At 40.3% G+C, this 24,389-nt stretch overlaps 1 protein-coding gene across 1 annotated transcript; it reads left to right on the forward strand.

Moving 5' to 3' along the window:
• Nucleotides 1-6,585: 6,585 nt before the first annotated feature.
• TMEM114 (transmembrane protein 114) lies at nt 6,586-23,081 on the forward strand. Its single transcript, XM_075105321.1, has 5 exons — nt 6,586-6,880; nt 8,099-8,179; nt 17,451-17,588; nt 20,271-20,510; nt 22,998-23,081. The coding sequence occupies exons 1-4, from the start codon at nt 6,697-6,699 to the stop codon at nt 20,501-20,503; spliced, it is 636 nt and encodes a 211-aa protein (XP_074961422.1). The 5' UTR covers nt 6,586-6,696; the 3' UTR covers nt 20,504-20,510; nt 22,998-23,081.
• Nucleotides 23,082-24,389: the final 1,308 nt, after the last annotated feature.

Raw genomic sequence — 24,389 nt, forward strand, 5'->3', positions numbered from 1 at the left:
AGCAGTCAAAAATCTTTATCTCCTGGGTAGACTGGATCCTCCCTGTTCTTCCTGCACTGCCTTTGAGTTCTGCCCTCTTTTCCTTAGTCTTCCTGAACAGTATTTGTCCCTGTCAGGCTTGTCACTTTCAGTGTTTGAGCTTATCAGCATCTGTTCTACCTGCTCAATACACTCTTATTAGCTGTACATCTTCTGCTTGACACGCTACATAAATACTTGCTTGACCTAGATTAAGTAACACAAACTTCCTTTTTTACTTTTTGTTTCCTACAGCAATTTCCAGTAAATCAAATGATGCTTCTCATAGTTTTATGCAGTTCTTCGTATGTAGCCAGGTCAGAATTCAAACCTGTGCTCTGTAAATCAATTTCCAGAGTGCAAACTTTCAAGAGAAGAGAAATGAGACCAGCTGTTGCTTTTTACTTTCAATAGTCATTTCTTTTTGTCTGGCATCTTTCTTGTGTATCTCAGGGATGTGAGGCTAAGGCTACTTTTTTGGAGGTATGTTTAAATACAGTATTTGAGCTGGGATGCTCAAATGATGAGTGAAACAGTGCCATTATCGCTGGGGATTTTCAAGTGGATGACTTGGATGCCTTACTACTAATTGAGAAAGAGACATGTAAGAACAGCATTAATCTTCAGATGTTTTACAGTGATGGAGATCAAGCCCAGAAGAAAATGTTAGGAAATCTGATATTCAACACAACAAGATAATTTTCAGATGTCATTAGTTAGGATTAGAAGTAGAGTGCCTAAACCAGGAGTTTTTCTTTCACATACTTGAGCTAACACTTTGTGCATTCAGAGCACTGGATTAACTGTCTTGCATACTTTACAGCTACTGGTTCTCTATTCAAAGAAAAGCTAGATTAAAAAATATAATTTTTTTTTTTGGCTCTAGACAAGAACTTTCCGAAGGATGAGATATGACTAATCTCTTTATTGAGTATTTTGTCCTGCCTTTCAAGCAGAAAAGTATTGGGAAAAATCTTAACTACAAAGCTTATCTGAACCAGCCTCCTGAGATCCTTCTTCAGTTCAGTTTTTGATCATGGTATCACAAAGCATAAGCATGGATAATGAAAGCATTCCCACACTCTGTATTCTCACATAGTGAGAATAGGAAAACTTGGGACTTAAGAGTTCACACCAGCCGAAAGCAGGAAGGCATCATGTGATGAAATACAGAAACACACATATACACGAAGAAAGAATGCCACAGAAGCTTTTTCAGCGTGTTTTGAACCTTCCTTATATGCTTTGATTATAGCTTGTATGAAAGCTAAACCCTCTAAAGACAAGAAAATACTAAGTTTTGGTACACATAGTCAAAGCAACTGCCTGAGACCCTACATGGCACACCATAAGTTGGTAGTGTTCTTAGCTCTTCCAGTATGGAGTTTACAGGACTTACTGGCATATTTTTCCTTTTTTGCACCAAAACACAATCCTATATTGTATGCAGCAGCAGTAACTTATTACACACCATAGTTTTGCCAGGTAATCCTAAAGCCCTGAATGGCTCTGCCAAAACTTTGCCTATATCCAATGTACATGCAATAGTATCATCAACAGCATTTTTTCTTTGGGAAACCACTGTGACGTAAACTAACATAATAGTAAAGAAGAAGGTTTTGAGCTGCATTCGGAAGCAGCATTTGATCAGTGACTACAGATGGCCTACAGTAGTGTTTTTGTGACTCCAGTAGGAACGTTTGATATAACTGAGTAGCAAAGTTAGTTTCTGACAGTATGTTAGATTTTGACTAAAGATTAATAGTTTTCAATAGAATTGCTACTTCTTTTAGTGGCATGGCCTTGAAGAGAGGATTACAGGAGCTATAGCTCCAGCAGATACATACAAGACAAACTTAAATTCCAGGTTTTTTAATATTTCAGTTGAACACTTGCCCACAGGATTCACCAGTGCTCCTATGCATATCAAATGCTAGTACTTGCTGATGGTTACACAGCTTGCAGAAAATCCTCTGGTAGTAGGGTCTGTTTCTAATGGGACAAGCAGGAACCGCACAAAGCGTGTAACTTCCCAGCGCTTTCCCTTGCTGCACATGGCTGAGTCTTAGAACCTGAACTTTGTAAAGAAAAGCACATACTTGATTTGTGCCATTCAAAAAGACTGCTTTTAATATTTCAGAAATAGCCATCTCCTTTTCTGTATCAGAAAGCCAAATAATTATATTTCTTCATTGTTCCACAGCATGTTTTAGCAATCTTTATTTAAGAGCAATGACTTTATTAAAATGAGCCTTCCTAGGTGTCCTTGGCAGTGTACTTCCTGAATGACCTTGGAGAAAGGCCACCCGGGTATCACAGTGGAACTAATCCTGAGACTAAAACATGTACACTTAACATCGTGAAAAAGATTATAGACCATCCAAATGAAAACACTAGCCATGGGTTCCTTGCTATCCATGCAAGCATCACTGTAGAGATACTATTATTCTACCTACATTTAGAAATCGATGGTGCTGTGTATGTGTAGTTAGAAGATTCTTCCCTGGTAAATGGTAGGCAAAATGATAGATGCTACTACAGATTTTTTGTTGCTGTAATTTGCTAGAATAAAATTGCTATAATTTGTTGCAGTAAGGTCATGAATATAACCTAGCCTGCTGACTCAAAAGGAAATATCCCTCCTACTATAACCTCAACAACTAGTTCTCCATCAAAACAATTTACAACAAGACTTGAAAAAAAAAATGTTGGCTGTGATAATCTGTGATGGGTACTTCAGGCATGTCCCTCCTGTAATTCCCCTTTTAATTCAATATGACATATCTACACTCTATGGTTTTCTTTGGCAGAGCAGGTAATACTGAGTAAGAGTCAGGACATTGTGATATATGCCCTGTATTCTCTGATCAGAGATAAATTGTGGCTGGTCAGTCCTCCTTTAAACTGACTGCAGGCTGTGGCTGTTCAAAAAACTGACATGTACAACTGCACAATGAAAACATTGAATCTGAGAAGTAATGGTCAAACCTCAGATCAGCCAGCCAAAAGATAGTAATCTCAAAGAGCAGCAAATCTGAAAATTTTAATATTGTATATTGCCTTTCCGCTTTTCTCTTTTGAACCACAGGGGAAGTAATTGTGGTAATCTTTAAATAGCTTAAAAGAACAATAATTTTCAGAATCCAATTAGCTTTACTGGAATGTTGAATGGTAAAGTGGTTTTCTATTTAATTTTTCGGTCAATTAAAAAAAAAAAGAACAGGAAAAAAAAAAGTGATATTTCCCCAGAAAAAATTGTAATTGACATCAGGTGGGGGTTGATAGTACTTGTCCTGTGGCAGTGATTAATTGCAGCCACTGGTGTACATTTACGCTGTCTGGCTTTTACTTTCCTGCAGTCTTATAGGTAAATATTATGGGAAACCCTCCCTTCCTCAGCTTACATATAATTTACTATTAGTAACTCAATCACCTCTTTCACAAATACAAACAGAGCAGGGGAAATGAAATAAAATAATTATTGGGGAAAATGGAGGAATTCATCCCGTCAGAAGAATCTTTTTTAAACAGAAAGGTTTTGACGAATGTTTTAAAAAGTATTCGTGCTTACCGAACTTAAATGGATATCACATGTAGTTTGAAAAGACAAATAACCTATGAAAGATAGGTCATTTAGAGGTCCTATGACAAGGATCTAAGAGAGGAATTGCTCTTTTAAATCCAGACAGAGTTAAGTCCAGACAGAAGGTGGGCGTTTTGCTGAGAGCAAGCGTGCTTGTAATAGGATTAATGACACGCTGTTTCCTACTTTGAGCACTGATATTCAGTAAACCATTTAGAATGACTGACCACAAAGTGCCAAATCACTTTCTCTGGCTTCCACTCACTTTCCATTATTAATACAATTAGTATAGTACTTCCACAGCAACTTCACCTCAAGGATCTCATTTGGACTTAGCTCTCAATCATTAAATGTAACTGGGCTGAGGCCTCTGCTGCACCCCTACAGTACAGGCTCAGAAGAACTCAGAAGGAACTGTACTAGAGAGGCATTCTACCCGGTAAGTCCTGGGAAGCCACACTGGTTATTTCCAGAGTGCAACGCCCTCTGAATCCTTCAGCACCCATGTAACCTTGCAAGCAGAAAGGATAGGGTAAAAGTTACTTACACAAAGTCTGCTCTGTTCAAGTTGGGAGACTGCAAATTTTGCTGCATTGCACTCTGTGGACTATAACTGACTGCAACTTTGGGAGCATTTTCTGAATTATTTCTGGTATTCTGAGCAGAAGATTGATGTTAGCAGATCTAACTGACCTAGTCAATCTATGCAGAGATACTCCTTCTCCACAAAGATAAGTCAAGACTAAAATTTTGAATCTTTTATGCTGAAAATTCTAGTATAACTTCCAGTGTCTTGTCTTCTTTTTAGAGATCTCAGTAAATTGGAAATGAAATCTCTGGAGACACTCATCTGTACTACTGGCTTTTTCCTTTCACTATGAACCTTTCCTAATGAGTACATGAAGATGGTTTGAAGAACTGTACTTTTATAGTTTTCTGACTTTGTAGGAATTAATTTTTCCTCAGCATGAGAATGAATGCCTAAATAGATTATGATGATGTGGAAATTAAAACCTCCATGTAGAGTTGATTTATTCTTGACATAAACTTTTCTATGATCACAGTCTGGGCACAAAAGGATCAGAGGTTAGCAGGCTCTAACTTTTGTTTAGTGTAAAGTTAATTTAGAGAGATCTGACAAGGACCTCCACATATCTTGATGGCTAAAACAAATCATTTAATGTTTCTAAAAATAAGCACATGTCCAGAACTTTGGGGGCCCCAAGACTAGGATAAGAACTCTCCAGGACACAGATCATCACTGGTAGTAAGCATTTCATACAATACTTGATCAATAGCTTGCACCCAACTGGGTTAAATGTTCCTGCAGCTTTACACCCTTTGCTTTCCTTTGGTTTTAACTGGAAGATGACAATGGCTGATAGTTGCAGTGGCACGACAGTTTACATGTATGAATACCTCTGGTTTAGATTTATGAGAAGAGAGCTGATAAAACATGTGTAATACATGGTGTTTGTGGCACTAAGTAAAACTTTCAAGTAACTCTGCAAACACAGTTGGAGAAAACAGACAAGCTTGGGGTCCCAGTTAAGACTCATGTGCCCCAAAGCTCGTTCACTTTTCTTACTGCATCAGTTAGTCTAACAAAACATTTCACCTTGCTTCATAAACCTCATATAGCTTCTGTCATCCAACCATCACAATTACAACGAGGTAACAGCTTGGAGATGTTGAGAAAGACATGGCAAAAGCTCAAAATAATGCTATAGCTGCTTAAGTGTATTCCTGAATGGAAAGACTATTATAATCCTGACAATATACACCTTTCAGTGCTTTTGCAGAGCAAAATGTGGACTGTAGTGCTGATAACTACAGTGTTTAAACAGACACTCTCTCAAGGAGTATTTTCCTTTCGACTGATCCTACTGCTGAAACCCTACTGGTTCATGATAGCTTGTTGCCACGGCTGGGTAATGATGTCACACATTCTGCCCTGTGTCCATGCCAGAAAATAAATGAGATTTTTTTTTTAACAATGAGGAGTTACTTAGCAATTCCCTGGAAGGCCTGAAGTGAGTTATGAGTAAGAAAACAAGATACCCTATTGACCCTACCTGCACTGTATCTTTATGCCAGTGAAGTGACACAGTAAAACTCCATAGTAAATGCTCTGCAGATTTAAAAATGAGGTTGCATTACTGCAATTTACCTGTTATCCAACAGATTTGAGCAGGCTGGAGATCAGCAGGAGGCTGGGTGAAGGTGGCTTAGGGGCTCACACATGAACATGTGTGCCCTTGGAAACGACGTAACTGTCCCTCCAAAGTTTCTGGAAGAGGGTATACTGCTTGTGTGCTTCCTTCTATCAGTGATACTCTGACAGGAAAACGATTCCGGGCAGGGTATTAGACATCACTGCATAGGCAGCAATTGCCACGCTACTGCCTTCTCTCACACCACCTTTCAAATTAGGTTAGATCTGTCCTTTTGAGGTCGGCATCGGGAAGGCAAGGAACAAGAGGAAATCTCTTGTAAATACAGACAATAACAGAAAGGCTGTAAGAACACCAGCACTGGTCCGCTCCCCAGACCTTGGCTTGTGCTCCCTCAAGGACAGCCATGTTTGGAATGAGGAAGCTTTTGTCCCGAGGTAAGACCACCCGAGATTTTTAAGGCTGCCCAAGCTATCAGGATACCCCGCTCCCCATAGCTTCTAACAGGTGTCCCTTTCTAGGACGGCAGCCGTATCTCCGCGCCCCACTCCCCACACAAACTCATCAACAGACCTCCGCGGAGAGAGCCCGGCCAGCGGTGGTGGCCGACAGGCAGGGTGGGAAAGCCAACCGGGCGGGGCCGGGCGGGGAGCGGGGCCCGGTCGCGCCCCGGGGAGCGCTGCGGAGCCGGGGCCGGCGTGCGGAGGCGGCGGGTCGCGGGGCTGCCCGCCCCGGCGGGCGAGGAGCGGGGGCGGACGGACAGCCCTTCCCGCCGCGCGGCCGGGGAGGGGCTCGAGGCGGGCTACCTGCGGCGGGCCCCGCTGGCCCGGCCCGGCCCGGCGAGGGGCGGCCGCTGTGTGGAGGCGGCGCGGGCGCGACGGCGGGTCCCGCTGAGGCAGGGCGGCGGCGGGCGGCAGCAGCATGAAGGTTAACCTGGGCGTCCTCTCCCTCCTCGTGGCCCTGGTAGGAGTTTCAAGCTTCGTCGCCCTCGTGGTGGCCATCGCGACGGACTTCTGGTACATCATCGATGCCTCCAAGCTGGAGGCGTCCCGTAACGGCACGGACGCCCTCAGCTCCCACTCGGGTCTGTGGCGGACCTGCGGCGGTGAGTGGCGCGGCGCGGCGCGGCAGCCGACCGCCCCCCGGGATCGCCCCTCCTGCCGCGGGGCGCCGCGTCCCACGCGTGTCCGCCGGCGGCGGCGCGGGGCGGGCGCGGGCCCGGCCGCTGCGGGGGAGCTCCATCGCGCCGCGGCGGCCGCTGCGCGCCGCGGCCGTTCCCCCTCGGCCGCTCCCCCTCGGTGCCCTTCACCCCTCTGCGCTTCGGTGCCGAACGTCTCTGGCACGGCTCGCCAAAGGGGACGTGGGGATCGCGAATTTTCTGCTACCGGAACCTCATTTTACGTTAACTTTTAATTCAGACTCATTTAATAAACGATAACTATTTAGAAGGAAAGAGGTGTCTTTTTATTTGACTCTGGGGGAATGCAGGGCCGAAAGTTCTGGGTACAAACCATTAAAATTATAAATAATAATACAAAGAATATACATTTAAATTACATTAAACTACCTAGTTTATATATGTAAAGAATATAAGAAATATTATACTTAAAAGGATAATAAAGTAATAGTATAATAAGTAATATTATGCTTATAAAGTATAATAGAGAAATAAAAAGATAAGTAATACTTTACTTATAAAGGATACCAATATAAATATTATTAGTTTGAAATGTATTCCATAAATAATATAAATATACATAAAATCAGCTTAATCCCATACTAACTAATGGTAAGTGACTAATGACTCACCAAGTTCACTGAGTAATTGTACAGCGTTTGATCTCGCTTGGTATTTCGCAGTTCTGGTTTTTAATGAAAGATCCATAAACCCTATGTGGATATTCTAGGATTTTCCCAATTTAGTTTAATTTGTATGCCAGGCGTATTACTTTTGGTTTTGATTCCACGATTAAAAACAAGGAGTGAGTAAAGTTCATCATAGGCAAGAAAGGATGTTACTTCCAGTGGAGCTGGGGAGAAGGAGCAGGTTAAAGGAATTTTCCCCTTTGCTGTACCCTGAGCCCCACTGAAGTGAGCAGATGTTCCCTTCTTGACTGCAGCAGTCATGCCCCGTGGGAGCAGAAGTTGGCCAATGCTGGGTACTGAAAATCCCCTCCTTTCCTTCCCTACCTAGGAACGACTGTTTTTAAAGCAGATAATATTATATTAATATATGTACATGCAAAAAAAAGAGGATATATTTCGATAAGATATTGTGGCATAACTTATTTCTCTTTTTTTTTTTTTTTGCCTTCTCTATCAGTGAGAAGCGAATGTTACCCCTTGATAAACCCCTTCTGGCACGAGAACACAAACGTCACTGGTTCACACAGACAGCTTTTGTGTGAGTAACATATTATTTCTATACTTCCATTTATCCTTCCCTCCCTCCCTCCATCCCTGGCCACTTACAGGGTCCCATTTCTGATTCAGAGGGGGAGCTCTTTGAGATAGTGTTTTGACTCTGCTTCTGTACAATATCTGACTGCATGTGGTCGTTAAGTGGGATTACTGTTGAAATAACCATCTATTTGGTGTCAAGTCCAGCTAATTTCTTCCAAAGGAGCAAAATGTTTCTGCCTGGAACGGCTCAGGAGGTACACAATTGTTAAAAATAAAAGCCAAAAATGTTCAAAATCCCCTCAAAAGAGTTTACTCACTGAAAATGCTTAAGCACACATTTAAACTAATCTTTAAGACAGCTACTTACCTATCCTATTGGTGGGATTCCTTACACTGAAAAAAAAACTTAAGTATGCGGGAATTTCAGAAAGTAAATCAATGACTAAAAGCAGTGTTAAAAGTCTTTGAAGAACATCATATTCTAGAAGGTTACTTTAAGTTTCTAACTGCATTGGTTGGTATTTACTTCTTTTTGTTTAGATTAATTTGTCAATGTCAAAATGTTTTCAGAAAGTCCAAACTAAACATTTTCAAGTACTTTTAGCTTCTTTGCATTGTATTCTGCATAATGCTTCGCTCATACATGCTTGCATATGGGCTTGCTTTTTTTTATTTTTTATTTACTTCCCTCTGTCTCTGGCTGTTTTCTGTTGCACATAGAATACATGCACTTGTCCTGTGCCTGAAAATGGTACTCTTTCCCTCAAAATCAGCCATTTCCCTGAGCAATCTGTCAGAGAGGCTTAGAGTGTCTTTAGTCTCCTGGAGCAGCATCTCATGATGTAGCTAAAAGTGCAGCAAAGATGGCAAAGAAAGCCTATGAGGTACTGATGCTAATGTAGCTGTGCTGCAACAGGAACTGGAAAGTTGAGGTAGGAATAAGATCTCAGTGGGCTACTGAAACAGCCATAGAAACAGATTGACAAGTTCAAGACTAACACCACAGATTGTCTCTCTGTGCTTTCCAGCTGAAAGGTGCCATTTCTTTAATCTTCCTTGCTTAAGACAGAGGGCATTAGCTGCTTGATGTTGCTGAAAACCATGACGATGGGTGAAAATGATTGCCTGCTGGATCACGTAAGCCTTTGAGGGTTCAAAGTTAATTGAACCTAACCAGACTGATCACATTTTAAGTGTGGGCACCTCAACTTTTATGTTGGGGATAGTCTAAAATTTCGGGATAAAATTATTAGCATTTCAAAAGTAGTGTTCATATTTGCAAAAGTTACATCTGTAATTTTTCTCAGCCAAGGAGCTTTTAGATTACAGATTTTCAGTGAAAGCTGAATTCTGCAAAAACTAAAGCAGAGACTAAACAGAGCTCTTTTTGTTATAAAAATTATGTTGGCTTAGAAAGAAAGGACAGCTTTTGGGTAGTCATGAAGTGTAGAAAAATAGTGAATATGAAGAAAAACTGGATTCATAACTATGTTTACAGGCTCTTCAGTGCCTCAGATATTTTTTATCTCTCACTGTCATATCAAGTACTATTTTTCTGTTCCTGGACAAAGGCTTCAGGTCTGCAAAGACACGTGCAGGGTTTATTATAAGCAGGCATAGTCTGCCTAAAAATGATAAGAAATCAAAGATACTTTCATTGAAAGAACCTACTAGGTTTGATTAGGATGCCCAACAGAGTGAACTTTGATATTTTAGATGCTCAGCTTCAGTGCAGTTTCAGTGTGGTGTGGCTACAGACCCACAGCAATAGCAGCTGAACATAGACACTGCCATGTCAGTACTTCTTACTTCTAGGAAATATAGATATTTCTAAGTGACATCTATGTTTGTTAAGTACTGAGGTATTACCTTCTATTTCAGCCTTACACTTCTTAAATATTTTCTGGCTGTGGTCACTGAATCATATTTAGGCAGATCAGGGCAAACCTTCATCTTCATCTACAACACATTTTCACTAGGATTTTAGAGGACAATTCTGGGATTGTGGATTCCAGTGTAGCTGCAGTAATTTCTTCATGTGTTGTTATACGGAGCAAACAGGCTAATTGCACAGCTTTGGTCAGTTACTTCAGAAAATGTTTTTTTTTTTCTGTGTGTGTGCCTGTGCAGGTGTCTGTGTGGGGCACATTCACATGGAATTAATCTCATTCTGTCTAGCTGTATACCCATATTTCTCACTGACTGGCAGACTGAATTTCAGGAGTTCTGGCAATATAAATGTGTTTCTTGCCCATTATTCCTAAAAAGATTTAGAAAGGCTGTCTCCTAATGCTGGCACTTAGGAATCCTGTCCCCCATTCTTCAGAGTTCCCATACTCTTCCTGGCATGTCTTAACTAGACACAAGTGCCAAAAAGATGGGAGAAAGTGTACACCTGAGTGCAAAGAGCTGGGTCTACGTGGAAACAGAAGTGCTGGTCACTGCCAGAAGACAAACCCTTCATTAGAGAATGAAAAGCCTTCACATTCCCTCCCTCCATGTTTCCAATCTCCCATCAAATTGCTTTTAGGCTTATTGCACACTTCAAATAGAGCTCCTGGCAAATAAAAAAAACCCTGGGTGTCCAAGTTAAAAGTTCTGTGCTACCAGCAATATTACTCAGACAATCAACCTAGGTCTTGTTAAGCCTGAGATTATGATGTATTTTCACATCATGGGAATACTCTTGAACAATTTCTCTAATGGATTAGACATAAGCATGCCTTCTCCTGTACATTAAACTTCCATTTCTTTTCTTACCATTCCCTCCAGCTGAACATATGATGTATACCCTCTCTGTCCCTCAAACCCGCAAAGTATAAAATATTTTCCTACTACTGATTACATTATGGCATGGTTATGTATTTGTTTAAAACATCAGCCACTGTCTAAAGATACCACTAGACGACCTACCACTAGGTTTTCTGAAATTTCTGCGTTAAAGAAAAAAAATCTTTCCAGGGAGGTGTACATTTTCCTCTGTCCCCTACAGGGTTAAAATGAAGGTCCACAATTTAGACAGTTCCTAGGGTCTCTTGGTGACCCCTAGGGTTAAAGGTAGTCCTCTGAAAGTCAGCTTTAAAACCGAAATCTGTCAGATGTCTTGCCCTGCGTTCTCCTGTGCCAGCTATGGGAGACAAGCAGAAAGAGCAACGTTTTTTCCTGGTGGCTAAACCCATCTCTCACTAAATGGTAAAAAGAAGGATGTCACTCTGACTTCAAAGGAAGCTGCTTCAGGAATTCTGAGCAGCTTTGCCATTTTCCAGTAGAAGAAACGTAACGTTCAAAATCACATCTAAGATGTTAAGGATCACATGCAGAGAGAGGGAAGCTGGTGTGTAGAAGGAATGAGAGTATTTAATCTACTGAAAAATTTTCCCCAAGACTTGCATCTTTGTAAAATAATTTTTTAAAAAAACAAAATAAAACAAAAAACCAGTTACATTGGGGAAAGGTTACTCTTGGGTGTTTTTGCAATATTTCTCATTTACCGAAGTCTGTATTGTTAATAACTAGTAAATACTAGTATAGATTCAGCTAAAGACAGCACCAGTGTAATCCCTGAAAAATACACAGTTTTGTAAATATTCCTCATCAAAATAAATTTGTACTCTGGAATTGGTTCAAGTACTTGCAGGACAGGTGAGCTGTCAAAAGAAGAAAGTAATGTGTTTGCTGGATACTAACGTATCCTGTCAAAACTCTTCTACGAGTTTGACTTTTTGGTAACCCAAGTAACCTGTTCCTGCGCGTCTCAGTTACAGTTGGATACTGACCCCTGCTTGGTAACATAAAAATTACTTCCATCTACATTCTTCTGAACTAAATGCTATATGATTTAGTGATCCTAGAAAGCTGTAGCTAAGCTTTTTTCAAAGCATGGTGAAATTTGTTAAAATGTGGAGGGTTTATTTATGTGTGACTTCACCCCTCCTCTTAAAGTTTAAAATCAAATTGGCGCAAAGCTTTTTTTCTTTTTTTTTGTTTTGTTTTTCTTTTGGCACATAAAATCAACATCTATAACATATTATTTGGCCAAAATATAAGAGGCCATTTTGGTCCAAAGATGCAAACGGTTGCATTGCAAAACAGATCATTTCTCTCAAATCTTAGCTTGGCACCCCAAACTGGTGTGGCATCCCATAAACACTGCGGAGCTGGAGTTAGTGTTAGGAAAAATAATGTGAGGAGAACTACTGGTATTTCTTAATGGCTGCCTGGTTTGCCCCTGATGCACAAATCAGCTGCATTAGATACCTCAGATTAAGCCTCTGACAATCCTCATTTTTTGTTAGTGACATGAACATCATGGCCAGTGATTGATTTCCTGTTACAAGTCACTTTTTAGTGCCTCTCTATTCCTGAGCCATCCAGAGATGATCAGTTAATGGATGTGGTTTCCACTTATGTATGGCTGGAAGAAAGTGTTTTTCTTTTTATAAAACCAAGACTGGAGTGTGCAGCTGCCCTTGAACAACTGCTTAAATTACCCTCCCCAGAGTAGTTTTATGTTTTCTTTTTTAGACATCAGTGTAGGTGGACCCACGAGGCTGCAGTCAAGCTAGTGCTTCCTGCAGGGAAGTTAGTGCTTCCTGTAGGGGAACAATCTTTGCAGTAGGGGCACTTACTGATACCTCATTCGTTATAATGTCACAGCTGCCTTGGTTTCTTCCTCAACAAAATTAGTTTAATAGTACAGTTAAACTAGGCTAGATTTCCTTACACTGTGTGGACTCTGTAACAGTCATTAACCAGCTGCTTTCACACTTCTCCCCACTCTTTATGGGCCTGTTTCATTTTTACTGAGTTACGTGTTTATACTCCTGCTCCTAGTCACAGAATGCCTTATTCTTTGGCTGCCATTACATTTTTCCTGGGGGATTTACAGTTCTTCACAATTTTTCCTTTTGGTTTTAAGTTATCAGAAGGAAACAGCTAGGGCTGGAATACCTGGCAAGAGCCAGTTCAGAGGCCAAGTGAAATAAGACACAAATAATGTACACAGAAATTCTGACTTAATTGATATGGTAGGTATATACCTAAACAGATCTGCTTTGTTTCTGAGCAACGGTGTAGTGGTCCATCGAAGATGTTCCAGTGAACATTTGCTTCGGTAATTAGCGTAGATATTACAAGAAATATATACAGAAATCTGAGATAACTTTAGCATCACTGCAGCTGAGACCTGAGTGACAACTTGTAACGAATGTTCTCATTTTCAAATCCATTGCTATCATAGCAATAGAATGTGAACCACAGTGCATCGCTTATGTTGGTCATTCTACCCATTCCTAGGTTTTTGTCAGTCCCCACCTACACCAAGTCTAGCATAATTTTATTTCTGCTATCTGTAATTTGTCTTCCAGTTTAGCTCAGACTTGTTGCATGAATAAAACACAAAGTCAAAATGTGTAACACAAAGTCCAGAGCTTATGTAATTATCCTGGGGTACCCTAACCCCGTGAGCTCTCATCCACCATCATCTTTTCTCTACTGAACAGGAGGGAATCCAGGCCTTAGTCCCTATGGCATTCAAGACCAGAAGTCTCACATTTAGCCAGAGACAGCAGTTCTTTTCTATTGCTCGTTGTTTCCGTTTCCTTCCTTCCTTCCTTCCTTGCAAGCATGTCAGGCTTTCTTAGTGCACTGTTTCTTCGTGGCTTTGCCAAGTCTTTCCACAGCAGCCCCACTGGTTTTAGCTACTGCCAGCATTCTGTTTCAGCTAGAAGCTTTTGTCTTTCTAACTGGCTATTTAGTCACTGCTGAGATGATAAACAGGTCCTTAATTAAGCTCTTCTGAGCTGCTGCCATTTGGAGTATTTCTGATGAAGTGACTATTACAGATTTCTAGAGACAGTTTGCTATTATAAGCTGTGCAAACAAATCCAAAGTTAGTTTGAAACAATTAAGATCCAGCATGTTAACAGGAGATGATTCACAAAACTGCTAGATCTGGAGTTGGTTACTTTTGACACGATTCATTTTTTCTAGTTCGTGCCACAAATTTCTGTTACAAACAACTCATCAACAACTCTGTTGGATGGTAGTTTAGAAACGTCTGCCAAATCCACAGATCTGGACACACGCTGCAGATGTCATTCTTATAGGCGTTTGGTCAGTACTCTAGTAAACCAGCTTTGGATAGCTGATGCAAAACTTCATTAACTCAGATCAAGCATTAAAGTATTATTTGCTACAGCAAACTGGAGTGTTTTTTAAATCTTCATCAGTTTGTTTCAGTGTTTTCAAGATTAAACTATTGGATCCTTCATGTTGGACTGGCAGATAAACTTGGGTATTGAGAAATAGATGTGGGAAACTGAATTCTGTTTTACAAGGAAGTGCACGTACCTTTTCTTGTGCAAAATGCTTAGGCTGTTTTTTTTCAATACTAGATTAATTTCATCAAAATGAAGACAGTTATATGTATAATACATAATGCATGAATATGTATTTCAACACAACCTAAAAAAACACTAAAATGACTGCAAAATTAATGTTTTAACTTCTTTCACAGATGATTATCAAGGACAGAAACAGAGTAAAGATATTTTAAGTCATGTCCTCCTATAAACTAATTCTGTCCCTCTAATCAAGGGATATAATGGCATAATATCATATGCCAGAGAGCATGAATTCAGATTCCTGAGAGGTTTCCATGGCAGCATTTTAGAATAAGTTTCCCAGGCAGTTGCAGATTTCATAGAAGAAGGACAAATGGGTATTAGGTATTGAATGAGAACACTGGAGGTGATAAAAGTGCTGTTTAACTGAATACAATCCATTAAATATTTGATTTTATAAAAGCTGCAGGTGATTAATGAGAAATGTGATCCCAGCTGTGTGTAGGAAAAGTAAAGTTCTGTCACAGTGGGATTTGTGGGTTTCAGCTGAGATATCCCCAAACCCTATATTTTCATGAAGAGGGCATAAAAATCAGTTATTCTGATGTTATGTGTGACTGTCACAGATCATTAATGTAATCTATGACACTCCCTAGGAGAATATTCTGGTATAGATTTGTTTTCCCTTTGCTTCAAAAGAAAAGGTTACATTCAGAGCCTTATCTTCTTCACCAGCACTTGTTCTGGCTGAGGTTGCAGTCCTAGCTGCAATAGCTGAAATCAAACCGTGAAAAGGAGAGTAAAAGAAACAGCAACTGTTAGTGCTGCTGTCCTGAGGCATAGTTTGTTAGCAGCAATTTTGACTAGTGAGGCACACCTGGAAAATCACAAAACACAGACCCAGTGATGATCTTGTTTATGTTTCTTCCCTCCCAGCAAAGCCAGGCCTGAGGAGAGAGTTGCACCATTCTTACATTCTTACTTTCAAAGTGTTAATTGCATCAGAATTTGTCCCCCCAAGGCCTCTTCACCTCTTACATGCAAGACCAAATCTAAGAGGATGCATGGATGTCAAAATGGTGGGGAATCAAAATCAGGCCTAATACCTTTAGGAAGCACAAATGGGGCAGAAGACTAGCCTGTTCCTGCTGCCCCTCTGGAACGTGAGAACTAAATTGTGTGCCAAATCTCTGTTCTGTCACATCACGTCGCATCGCATCCCTGACAACCGCTTCTAACTATATAAAACTCCTGAAAAAAGTTCCATGGCCATTTCTCCTCTTGGTATTCAACTAAGATTTGCAAACAGTTCTGACATACTGGTTTATACATATTAAGCTGAAGATTAATTTGACTGTTAGCTCCTGAGAATTGCTATAGGTTTCGGTTTCTTAGCCAGCAACAGCAGACATGGCCAGTTTTGCTGAAGTAAAGCCCATGGAGTATCCTCAGATTTAGTAGCAGGGAGAGAAAGTGCTCCCTTCAATGCAGAATGCTGAATTAGTGCCTTCTGGGCATCACCTGTTCCTGATGTGGGCATGTGTGGGACTAAATATGAGAATATAATACCAGTGTAAATAAAGGGAAATGGAAGAACAATAGGGTCACCTCCCAAAACTTTGTTGTTTGCCACATTCTTCCTTGTAAGCATGTCCTGTACTACACAAAACAAATAGTTGTCTTGAAACCACATTCCACTCAAGTAAAGAAATCAACAATGTCTGCCCTGATCCCATGCAGGCTGTTCCTAACCGTCCAAGGTCCTAGAACTGGACAGAGATACGTACATGGTTGTGTCTTATATTTATAATTATATTGAACAGGATAAGCTGGATCCTTAGCCAGTGACAGGTGGAGTACCTCCACTTCAGTGGGCAGTTACAGGGACTTAAAAAAGAGATCGCACACAAACTGTGATCTTTTAACTGACTCCTTTTCCTTGGGATCTAGCTAATGACATGTTGTTGTTCCTCTGTGAAATTATATGAGACACTGAAGCCCAGAGCCCTTAAGAAAAATCTATTTTAAGTTCCTTTTTCAGTAACTCTACACTTCACTCTGGTATGAAATAAATGGATACTGGAAGCTGGAATACTTTTTTATTATTATTATTCTAGAAAAATTTGGGTTTGTTGTGGATAGATTGCATGAAAGGGAACAATGACACAAAGATGGTTTACAATGGAAAAAACAGTGTGATATGAAAAAATACATTGCAACCCTCTGTTTACACAGCTATTAAAATCTTATAGAGATCAGTAAAGACTAATGTGTAATATTTAGCATGGGAGGAAGCAACCAGGTTAGGTTAATATCCTTAGTGAAGGTGCTGTAGAAAACAATGGTGGGCACAGAATCAGAGCTGGATCAGAAAATTTACCTCCAGTTGATGGTCAGCGGCAACAGAGGAAAAAGTAAGCAATTTGTTAGACCAGTTCAGCAGAGGATGGACATGTAACAGAAAAGAAAGTGTTTAACCAAAGCATCTGCTGGATCTCACCGCACAAGCAACGCCGCCGCTCGCTGTGATCTGTATGATTCAGGTAACCAGGGCTACTTTTTAAGGTTGTCAGTGACTACCTGATATGCAATGCATCACCTGTTATCCAGCTAGGCTTAGTATTTGAGAATGGTTTAACTGCTTAAATATATCCATGTAGACATAGCCTTTATATTTGTAGTCTCTGTCTGAAACACAGGGTGTGATCCTGTGAAGGGCTTGCTCTGTATGTTACCTTTTTCTCCATGCCACATATATTTGTCCTGCTGACTTAAACTGAAAAACCAAGAGATTGTCTAATCCCTTGTTTTTGCAACACAGAATAAGGCTTTGTTCCTGACCAGGGGCTCTGCACTCAATAATTATTAGTACATCCAATGACACCATAATAAAATATCAAAATATTAACTTTCTTCATTTTTCCTCAGACATGCACGGAACATTTGTCATCCTGATGCCCCTCAGCCTGATATTGATGATTTTTGGAGGAATGACTGGATTCATCAGTATTCTTGCCAGGGCCTACCTACTGCTTCTAATGACAGGACTGCTTTTTCTTTTTGGAGGTACTATATAAAACTCCTAGTTTAACCGTTCTAAATCATAAGAGATTATGTCTGGGAAACATCACTTTGTCTTCCAGGGGAAAAAGCTAAGCAAGGGTTTGCTTTCAGAGTAATGCTGGTGTTCATTCACTTGGTGTCTGCTCAGCGCCTGACAGGATTCTGGCATAGAAAGCTGCCACTTAGTCAGGAGAGGCAAATAATCACACACAAACATACATCCTAGTGGAGTGAGTCACACTTCGAACACAATGTCTTTGCTGTGCTCATTAACACAAAAGATTTAATACCTTCTCAGCACGGTGCCCAAATTCTTTACAGACAGGGTAATGGAGTGATGGAGAAGTGATTTTGGAATGAGTAAAGCATGGGGTTCAATACCCTTGAACAGATACTACAATGATTAAGAAAACTGTCATTTTTTCAAAGGCATGTGCATGTTCCTGGAAAAGGCCTTGCTAGGAATTTCTGGGGTAGCTTCACTGGTAGTTTTGAACTATAGTGGTGTCCCCAGACTGTGGGTCACAAAAGGAAACCGCAAAGAGTTATTTTACTGGGAATGTAACATTTCAATCTGAAACTAGTAACATTCTTTTACATTTTGTCTTTTGTTATTTTTGCTGTAACCAAAACCTCTGTGTTTTAGAAAGTCATTTATGAATTAAAACTAAAAACACTCTCTCAAAGTAGGAAAACTGGGTTTAAATCATCTCCGTTTTCTTCTCCAGATAGATTTTCAGTACTGTTTCACAAAGTAACTTACAACAGAAATTTTCCTCAACAGAAAAGGGGATCCTCAGTACTGGCCCTCATCACCTGATCATACAGTCCTGTTTCTAAGTAGAGAATGATAAGAGATTGCTGGAAGCAAATGCTGCTGTCTCAAAGTCTTGACTGACCTTTTTAGTCTGAAATGCTCTTACAAAGACCAACCATTCTCCTTTATGCTTTTCTTCTGGAAAAAAAAAAGTAACTGCTATTTCCTTAGAACATCAGAAAGCTGTATTCACTAAAAAGGCTTAGGCTATTTCAAAACTACTCCAAATAGTAAGTGAAAGATGAAAAGCTGTGAAGTGCAAAGCATGATTATCCTGCTGAGGAGTGGAGTACTGTGCCTTTCTAAGACACTTGGGGTTGCAAAGAGGAAGAGGGAACACAAAGACAGTATTAGGAGAGGGGTGCTTGAATATGTTCTGAAGATGCAGCTAGTGCTGTTTCCCAGGACAGCATGAACAGACTGCAGGGTGGTCTCTGGTGTGAGACCAGACCCTCCTCCCGCTCAGGCAGTATGGTTCAGCTGTTTCCGCTGCACTGAGGCTTGGTGCATGTAACGGGTGTGTACAGTTTTATAGGATATTCCAGTTCATGAAGTTCAGTATTCATAGTTCTGTCTCAGCAGAAAGAAATATTTTATGATGCAATTCCAGAAACCTGAGGTTTTGTTCGAAAATACCAGAACTGATATGCTCCACATCCCAGGACATCCTACAGACTACCCCATTCTTTCTGAAATGTGTCCGCAGAACTAGAACTCAGTGTATCTTATTGAAAATGTTGACAAAACAGTCATTTCCACTTCTGCTGATGAAAGGTATAGAGAAGTATATTACCCCCACCCCCCTGCAGAGGACTAGAAGGTACAGCATCATAGCATGGTTAAAGTCAGGAATATGAGTACGAATTTTGACTGTGGGATAACCCAACACACTTCTGTCTTGGTTTGTCTTTACTGAGACTGGTCTTTCTGGCAAAAATGTGGACTCATCTAGACTTACACTGTGATTTAACAGAAAGCCAGACCAAAATTTTTTCCCTCAGAATTGGATAAGACACTGTTATCCTACAAGTGTTCCAGTATCTACTTTCCTGAGCTACAGACCTTTAATCCAGGACCTTTCTATCACATCTTTCCTGCCACTGATCCAGTAAAGTCATGAGTTAGTATATGTCCTTTGAGTGACATAGATGCTGGGCCCAGGGCGTAACATGTACTTGTGCTAGAAGTGCCATTCCCTAAGTTTGCTAGCTTCTGTACAGTCCTTTCATTCTGAAAACAACTGGCTTCTTGTTTGAGTGCCTTTATTAATTTATTTTTAGTCTGCTCCAAGGATGTCTTTGGCTCAATTATTTGGAAGTGATGAATAGTAATGACTCCACAACAGTTGGTGGGAGGTGACAGCAAAGACCAACACATTTACATTGAATACTCAAAACTTATGATACTCAAAATTAGAAACCAGCCTAAATTCAGGTCACTGACCTGAAATGGAAGAATCTCTGTCTCCATGGGCTTTCTTGCATAGAGGTAGGCAACTAGACGTGGTGCACAGCAGAGAGAAATCAGGATGCATTATAGCACTGAAAAGAGAGGTGTATATGCATTAGATATCTGGAAAAGACATGATGATTTTTATTGTGGGAGGCTTGCCGTGTTACATTTTGATTCAGTATTTAACATTGCGAACACATTAAACTCAATGGACAGAAATAACCCTCCCTTGACCTCCCTCTCACCCTTCCGCAAAAAAGAACCTCAACTTGATTTCAAAGGTAAACAGAGGCTAACTGGCAATCTACCCTGGGTAGATAGGAAGGAGTGACAAAGAAGCCCTAAGAGATATCAAATTAATTATTTTTCATTTCTGCAGTGGATGCTAACTAGCTGAATATGTTTTTCTTTCCCAGCTCTTGTTACACTTACTGGGATCAGTGTCTATATTGCATATTCAGCTGCTGCCTTCAAAGAAGCTGTCTGCCTCCTGAGGAGTAAGGATCTCCTGGTAGAAATAGACATCAGGTTTGGCTGGTCACTGGCACTAGTCTGGATCTCCTTTGTCACAGAAGTGCTCACTGGAGCTGTGTTTCTCCTGGCAGCAAGAGTTGTGGGTCTGAAACAGCGACATGAACAGGCATTATGAACAACAGGTATCAGTGCAACAACAGAACCCTGCAGAGCCTAGAAATGTGGATTGCTTGGTCCATCTGGTCACTAGCAGTAATAAAAGTGGCAAGGCTGTGACTGAGTATCTTGCCAGCTGCCATAAACCTTTCTCACAGTCAGCTGTAAAACACAAAGATAAATTAGTGAAACATTTCAAGTGTTGTTAATAAGGAACCCTTGTGACTTTAGAAGAAAGTACATTGCAGAGTTAGAGTTTCCAAAGTAATTTCAGCTGGCAGCTCATAAGATATCTCCATTCGTTGCTTAGAACAAGATGGATTTCTTTCTTTTCTCCTTTCTACTGTCCCAGAGTACCTTGCAGTGCCTCAGAGTACCTTGCAGGCCAGTCTACACGGTCTGCTTATCTTTCGGTTTTTCCTCTGAGACTTCTAGTAGGCACGCCTAGAATTCCAGTCACGTTGGCAGCCTCTGTCAGCAGAGCTGCTCTGAGATGTCTACTTTGTGGTAGGTAGTGTGACCTTCCTGCTGCCTTTGGAGAGCCATAAAGATATACGATGTCTATACACCTGAACCCAGGGAGAGAGTGTGAGGTGTAAGTGCCCCCAATTAGTATTGCACACTTAACACAGTTTTGTTGCACAAAGTAAAATCAAAAGTAAAGATCCAGAATAGGAAGAACTTCAGAATATTTGGAGAATGCCAGTGATAACCCCCAGTACTAGGGCATGGCTAGGACATATGCTGAGGTAATCTTTACTCTGGTGTACACCTTCCGTAGTTATAGGATCTTTTTTTGCCCCATGTATCCCCAAAGAGGCCCTCCTCTCTCCTGTACAACAATCACACTATTTCTTTATGACAACACATGAAAATGAGATGATTTGAGAAACCAGAGAACCCCAGATGCCTAATCCATGTCAGCTGTGTGCAGTATCTAAGGAGAGACACAGCATCATGTTCTCTTTCCTAAAGAGAATAGGTGAAAACAGGTAGGATGAAAACAAAGAAATGAGTCATCTTCTAAAAATGAGCTTTGGTGCTGTGATAAAATGAAAGGATATAAGGCCTAGATACTGTGAATAACTTGATATTAGTTATCCAGCAGGCAGTAGTGGCTATGATGGTGAAGTCCTCAAGTGCAGTGCAATGGTGAGTGTACTAACATTTGTGTAACAACAGTGTAATGAGAAAGCTACAGCTGCTTTTCCAGATGTTTTAACTAACTATTGTAGCCAGCCCCAATCTATCAGATGCTGAGGCTGCATACTTACCTCTTTCAGCTTATTACTAGCTGCTTTTTCAGTTCTGTAATGCAGGAGATGTATCCGGTGCATTTCCCAGTTTTTACTTAACAATTTTGATAATGTTTCATTTTCATGAAATCAGTACCATGCTTTGTGCTGAAAACTGCTGAGGAAAACTGAACAGACAGGGTACCTGAATTTCATCTTAGGTGAATATCATCTAGTTTTTCTATATTAATTTTTCATCTGGCTGATAGTGAAAATTTACTCCAGTGCCCACTGAAGTTAATGAAGAAATTTTCCCTGGCCACTGTGGCTTAGGAGAAAGACCTGAAGGTGTTAACAGCTCCAGTAAACTTCTATTAGATTGTGCGTTTCTGGAGGACTTCAGCATATTACAGATCAGGACTCTGGCTCAGGAGCTGTGTCAGCAAGGCACACCGTGTCATTGGGCAAGTCCCTTGTACTTCCTCCAGTAGTGCAAAGGGTATAATTTACCTACTTCTGTTAAATATCAGAACAATTTTATCATTGTGTCTTGTGTTAAAGACTGCACATTACTCTTACTGAGCTCAGCTCTGATCTTAGTCCTGCAGTACCAATTTACAAAAAGTAGTGTCAGGGAGCTTCCAGGAGTTTACAGTCTTTGTACGTATAAGGAAACATTATTACTACCGTGCTGTGAGAGCTAAGGAAGAAAAACTGCCCAAGGTCACATGAAACCAGAGTTTCTTAATCCCAGTCTAAGACCTTGGCAGACCTTGCTTGTTATCAGGATGAAATAAGGATAGAAATCCTGAATAGACCAAGCAGTAGAAATTCTATGAATAGTCAGTACAGTTTTGTAATTCTCACTTGCTCCCACATTGGTTTTCACATATTTTCCATGTTTCCTTTTGTTGGGACTGTGTAACTGAGTCCCTTTGCAAGTTAAAGCGTGCCTAATCAGCTCTATAAGATTAGGAAAAAGATCCTTTCTAGCCAAAACTCTATGTGCTTAAGTGAATTATCTAAACTGTAATGTTTCTATGTTTTGGTGGTGGTGAAGCTATTTATAATAAAATTTGTATGATGTTACTCTGACATTACTGTGAACTGTAATAGTAAAATACCATCTGAGTTATTTTTTGAGTATTTATTACAGATGTTATTTAACAGTGGTTTTGAATGTTGTAAAATTAAATAAAATGACATCTCAGAGGTGGGAAGTACTTACAAAGACATGGAAGAACTAAGATATATATTTTTCTTTAACTTTCTCTGCAGATCTATTCTACAATTTATATGATGCTTTTGAAGTGCCAGTGTCACATGTGGTAGGTATTTATAAGATACTTATGCAGCTACGATAGAAAATACTCAAGTGATCAAATCTAATATGGAAAGCCAATGAATCAGTTATTGAATTAGAGGAAATCTTATTTCCATGGCTTTCCCAAATTTCTTATTCTGGCTTCCTGCAATATCTATCTGACACAATGACAATAAAGAGTATCTCCTGCTTCTGAGTATTTGTATAACCCCTGAATTACTTTGAAATTCCTTCTGAATACAAATAAAAAAAGATGGTTTGGAATAGTCAAATAAGTCTTGAACATTTTGAAGAATTATGCTAGAAAGAGAAAACATTCTGGAAAGAACTTTATGTAATTTGATACAAGTGACCTTATCAGCTTCTTCCTTTTACTGAAACTAATGTTTATTTAATACCCAGTTCTTTGCTGTATTTTCCCCAAAATGCATTACTGAGATGAAGACACTGACTGTTCCCATTAATTCCTGGTAAATCGCAAACTCATAGGTAATTGGCCGCATTTAAAGTGAAGAAAAACAGATGCACTGAGCAGAGCAGTACTGTTTGAGCGGGTAGAGTGCGCAGAGCTGCTGGCCAGTACTATTCACTAATCTAAAGGCTTCTTCAAGAGGTGGCAGAAAAGGATAGGGAAGGTCAAAGGAATCCTTGAGGGTGAAAAACTGAAGATATACAAGACATTTAGAGGAGATGCTGGTAAATATAATGTAAACATGAAACGATGAGGATTCAGTCTGGGTCTGTGCTGTTCCTGAGCTGTTCCTGTAGAGCAGGTTGGATGTCTCTGTATGCCATTGTTGGTTCAGACACAGCTTCAGTTAAAGTAGCTCCATGCATTTGTTGATCACTGATCCAAAGCCAGTAGACCTGACTGACTCTATGGAGACACACATGATTCATAATTTCCTCCTTCCAATTTTAAAATGATGGCAGGTTGGAGACCAAACAGGACGTGCTTTGTCAATGCCTTGCTGTGATCACCATAGTGAAGAGGTTCTGGGCAGATTCTGGCTCTCTTCTCCTACTGCCCACCCACTGAAGCTGTTAAGGGAAACTGGAACCAGCCCATGAGATAGATCTAAAAGACTTAGGATTTCCCAAGCTTGGTTGACACCAAGTAATCTTGGCCTCCAATTTTATCACTTGTTTTGCATTGTTTTGCAAATGAAATCCAATGGTCTCAAACTATTTAAAACTGAAAAAAAAACCCCCCTGAGACTACTTCATAAATATGGATATCCTTTTTTCTAGTTCATTTTGTAAATTCCTTGCAGCAAAGCAGTTCATAGTTAACCAGGATACATCAGTAAAAACACATGTCCCTTGGCTTCCTGACTGTCATTTTC

The sequence above is a fragment of the Phalacrocorax aristotelis genome, chromosome 10, assembly GCF_949628215.1.
Source record: "Phalacrocorax aristotelis chromosome 10, bGulAri2.1, whole genome shotgun sequence".
NCBI lineage: Eukaryota > Metazoa > Chordata > Aves > Suliformes > Phalacrocoracidae > Phalacrocorax > Phalacrocorax aristotelis.

Bases quoted from the DNA above. Each gene is read 5' to 3' on its own strand.
- TMEM114 (XM_075105321.1), top strand. From the start codon at position 6,697: ATGAAGGTTAACCTGGGCGTCCTCTCCCTCCTCGTGGCCCTGGTAGGA. The intron at 6,881-8,098 runs GTGAGTGGCGCG...CTTCTCTATCAG, and splicing joins TCTGTGGCGGACCTGCGGCG to TGAGAAGCGAATGTTACCCC. The intron at 8,180-17,450 runs GTGAGTAACATA...ATTTTTCCTCAG, and splicing joins TTCACACAGACAGCTTTTGT to ACATGCACGGAACATTTGTC.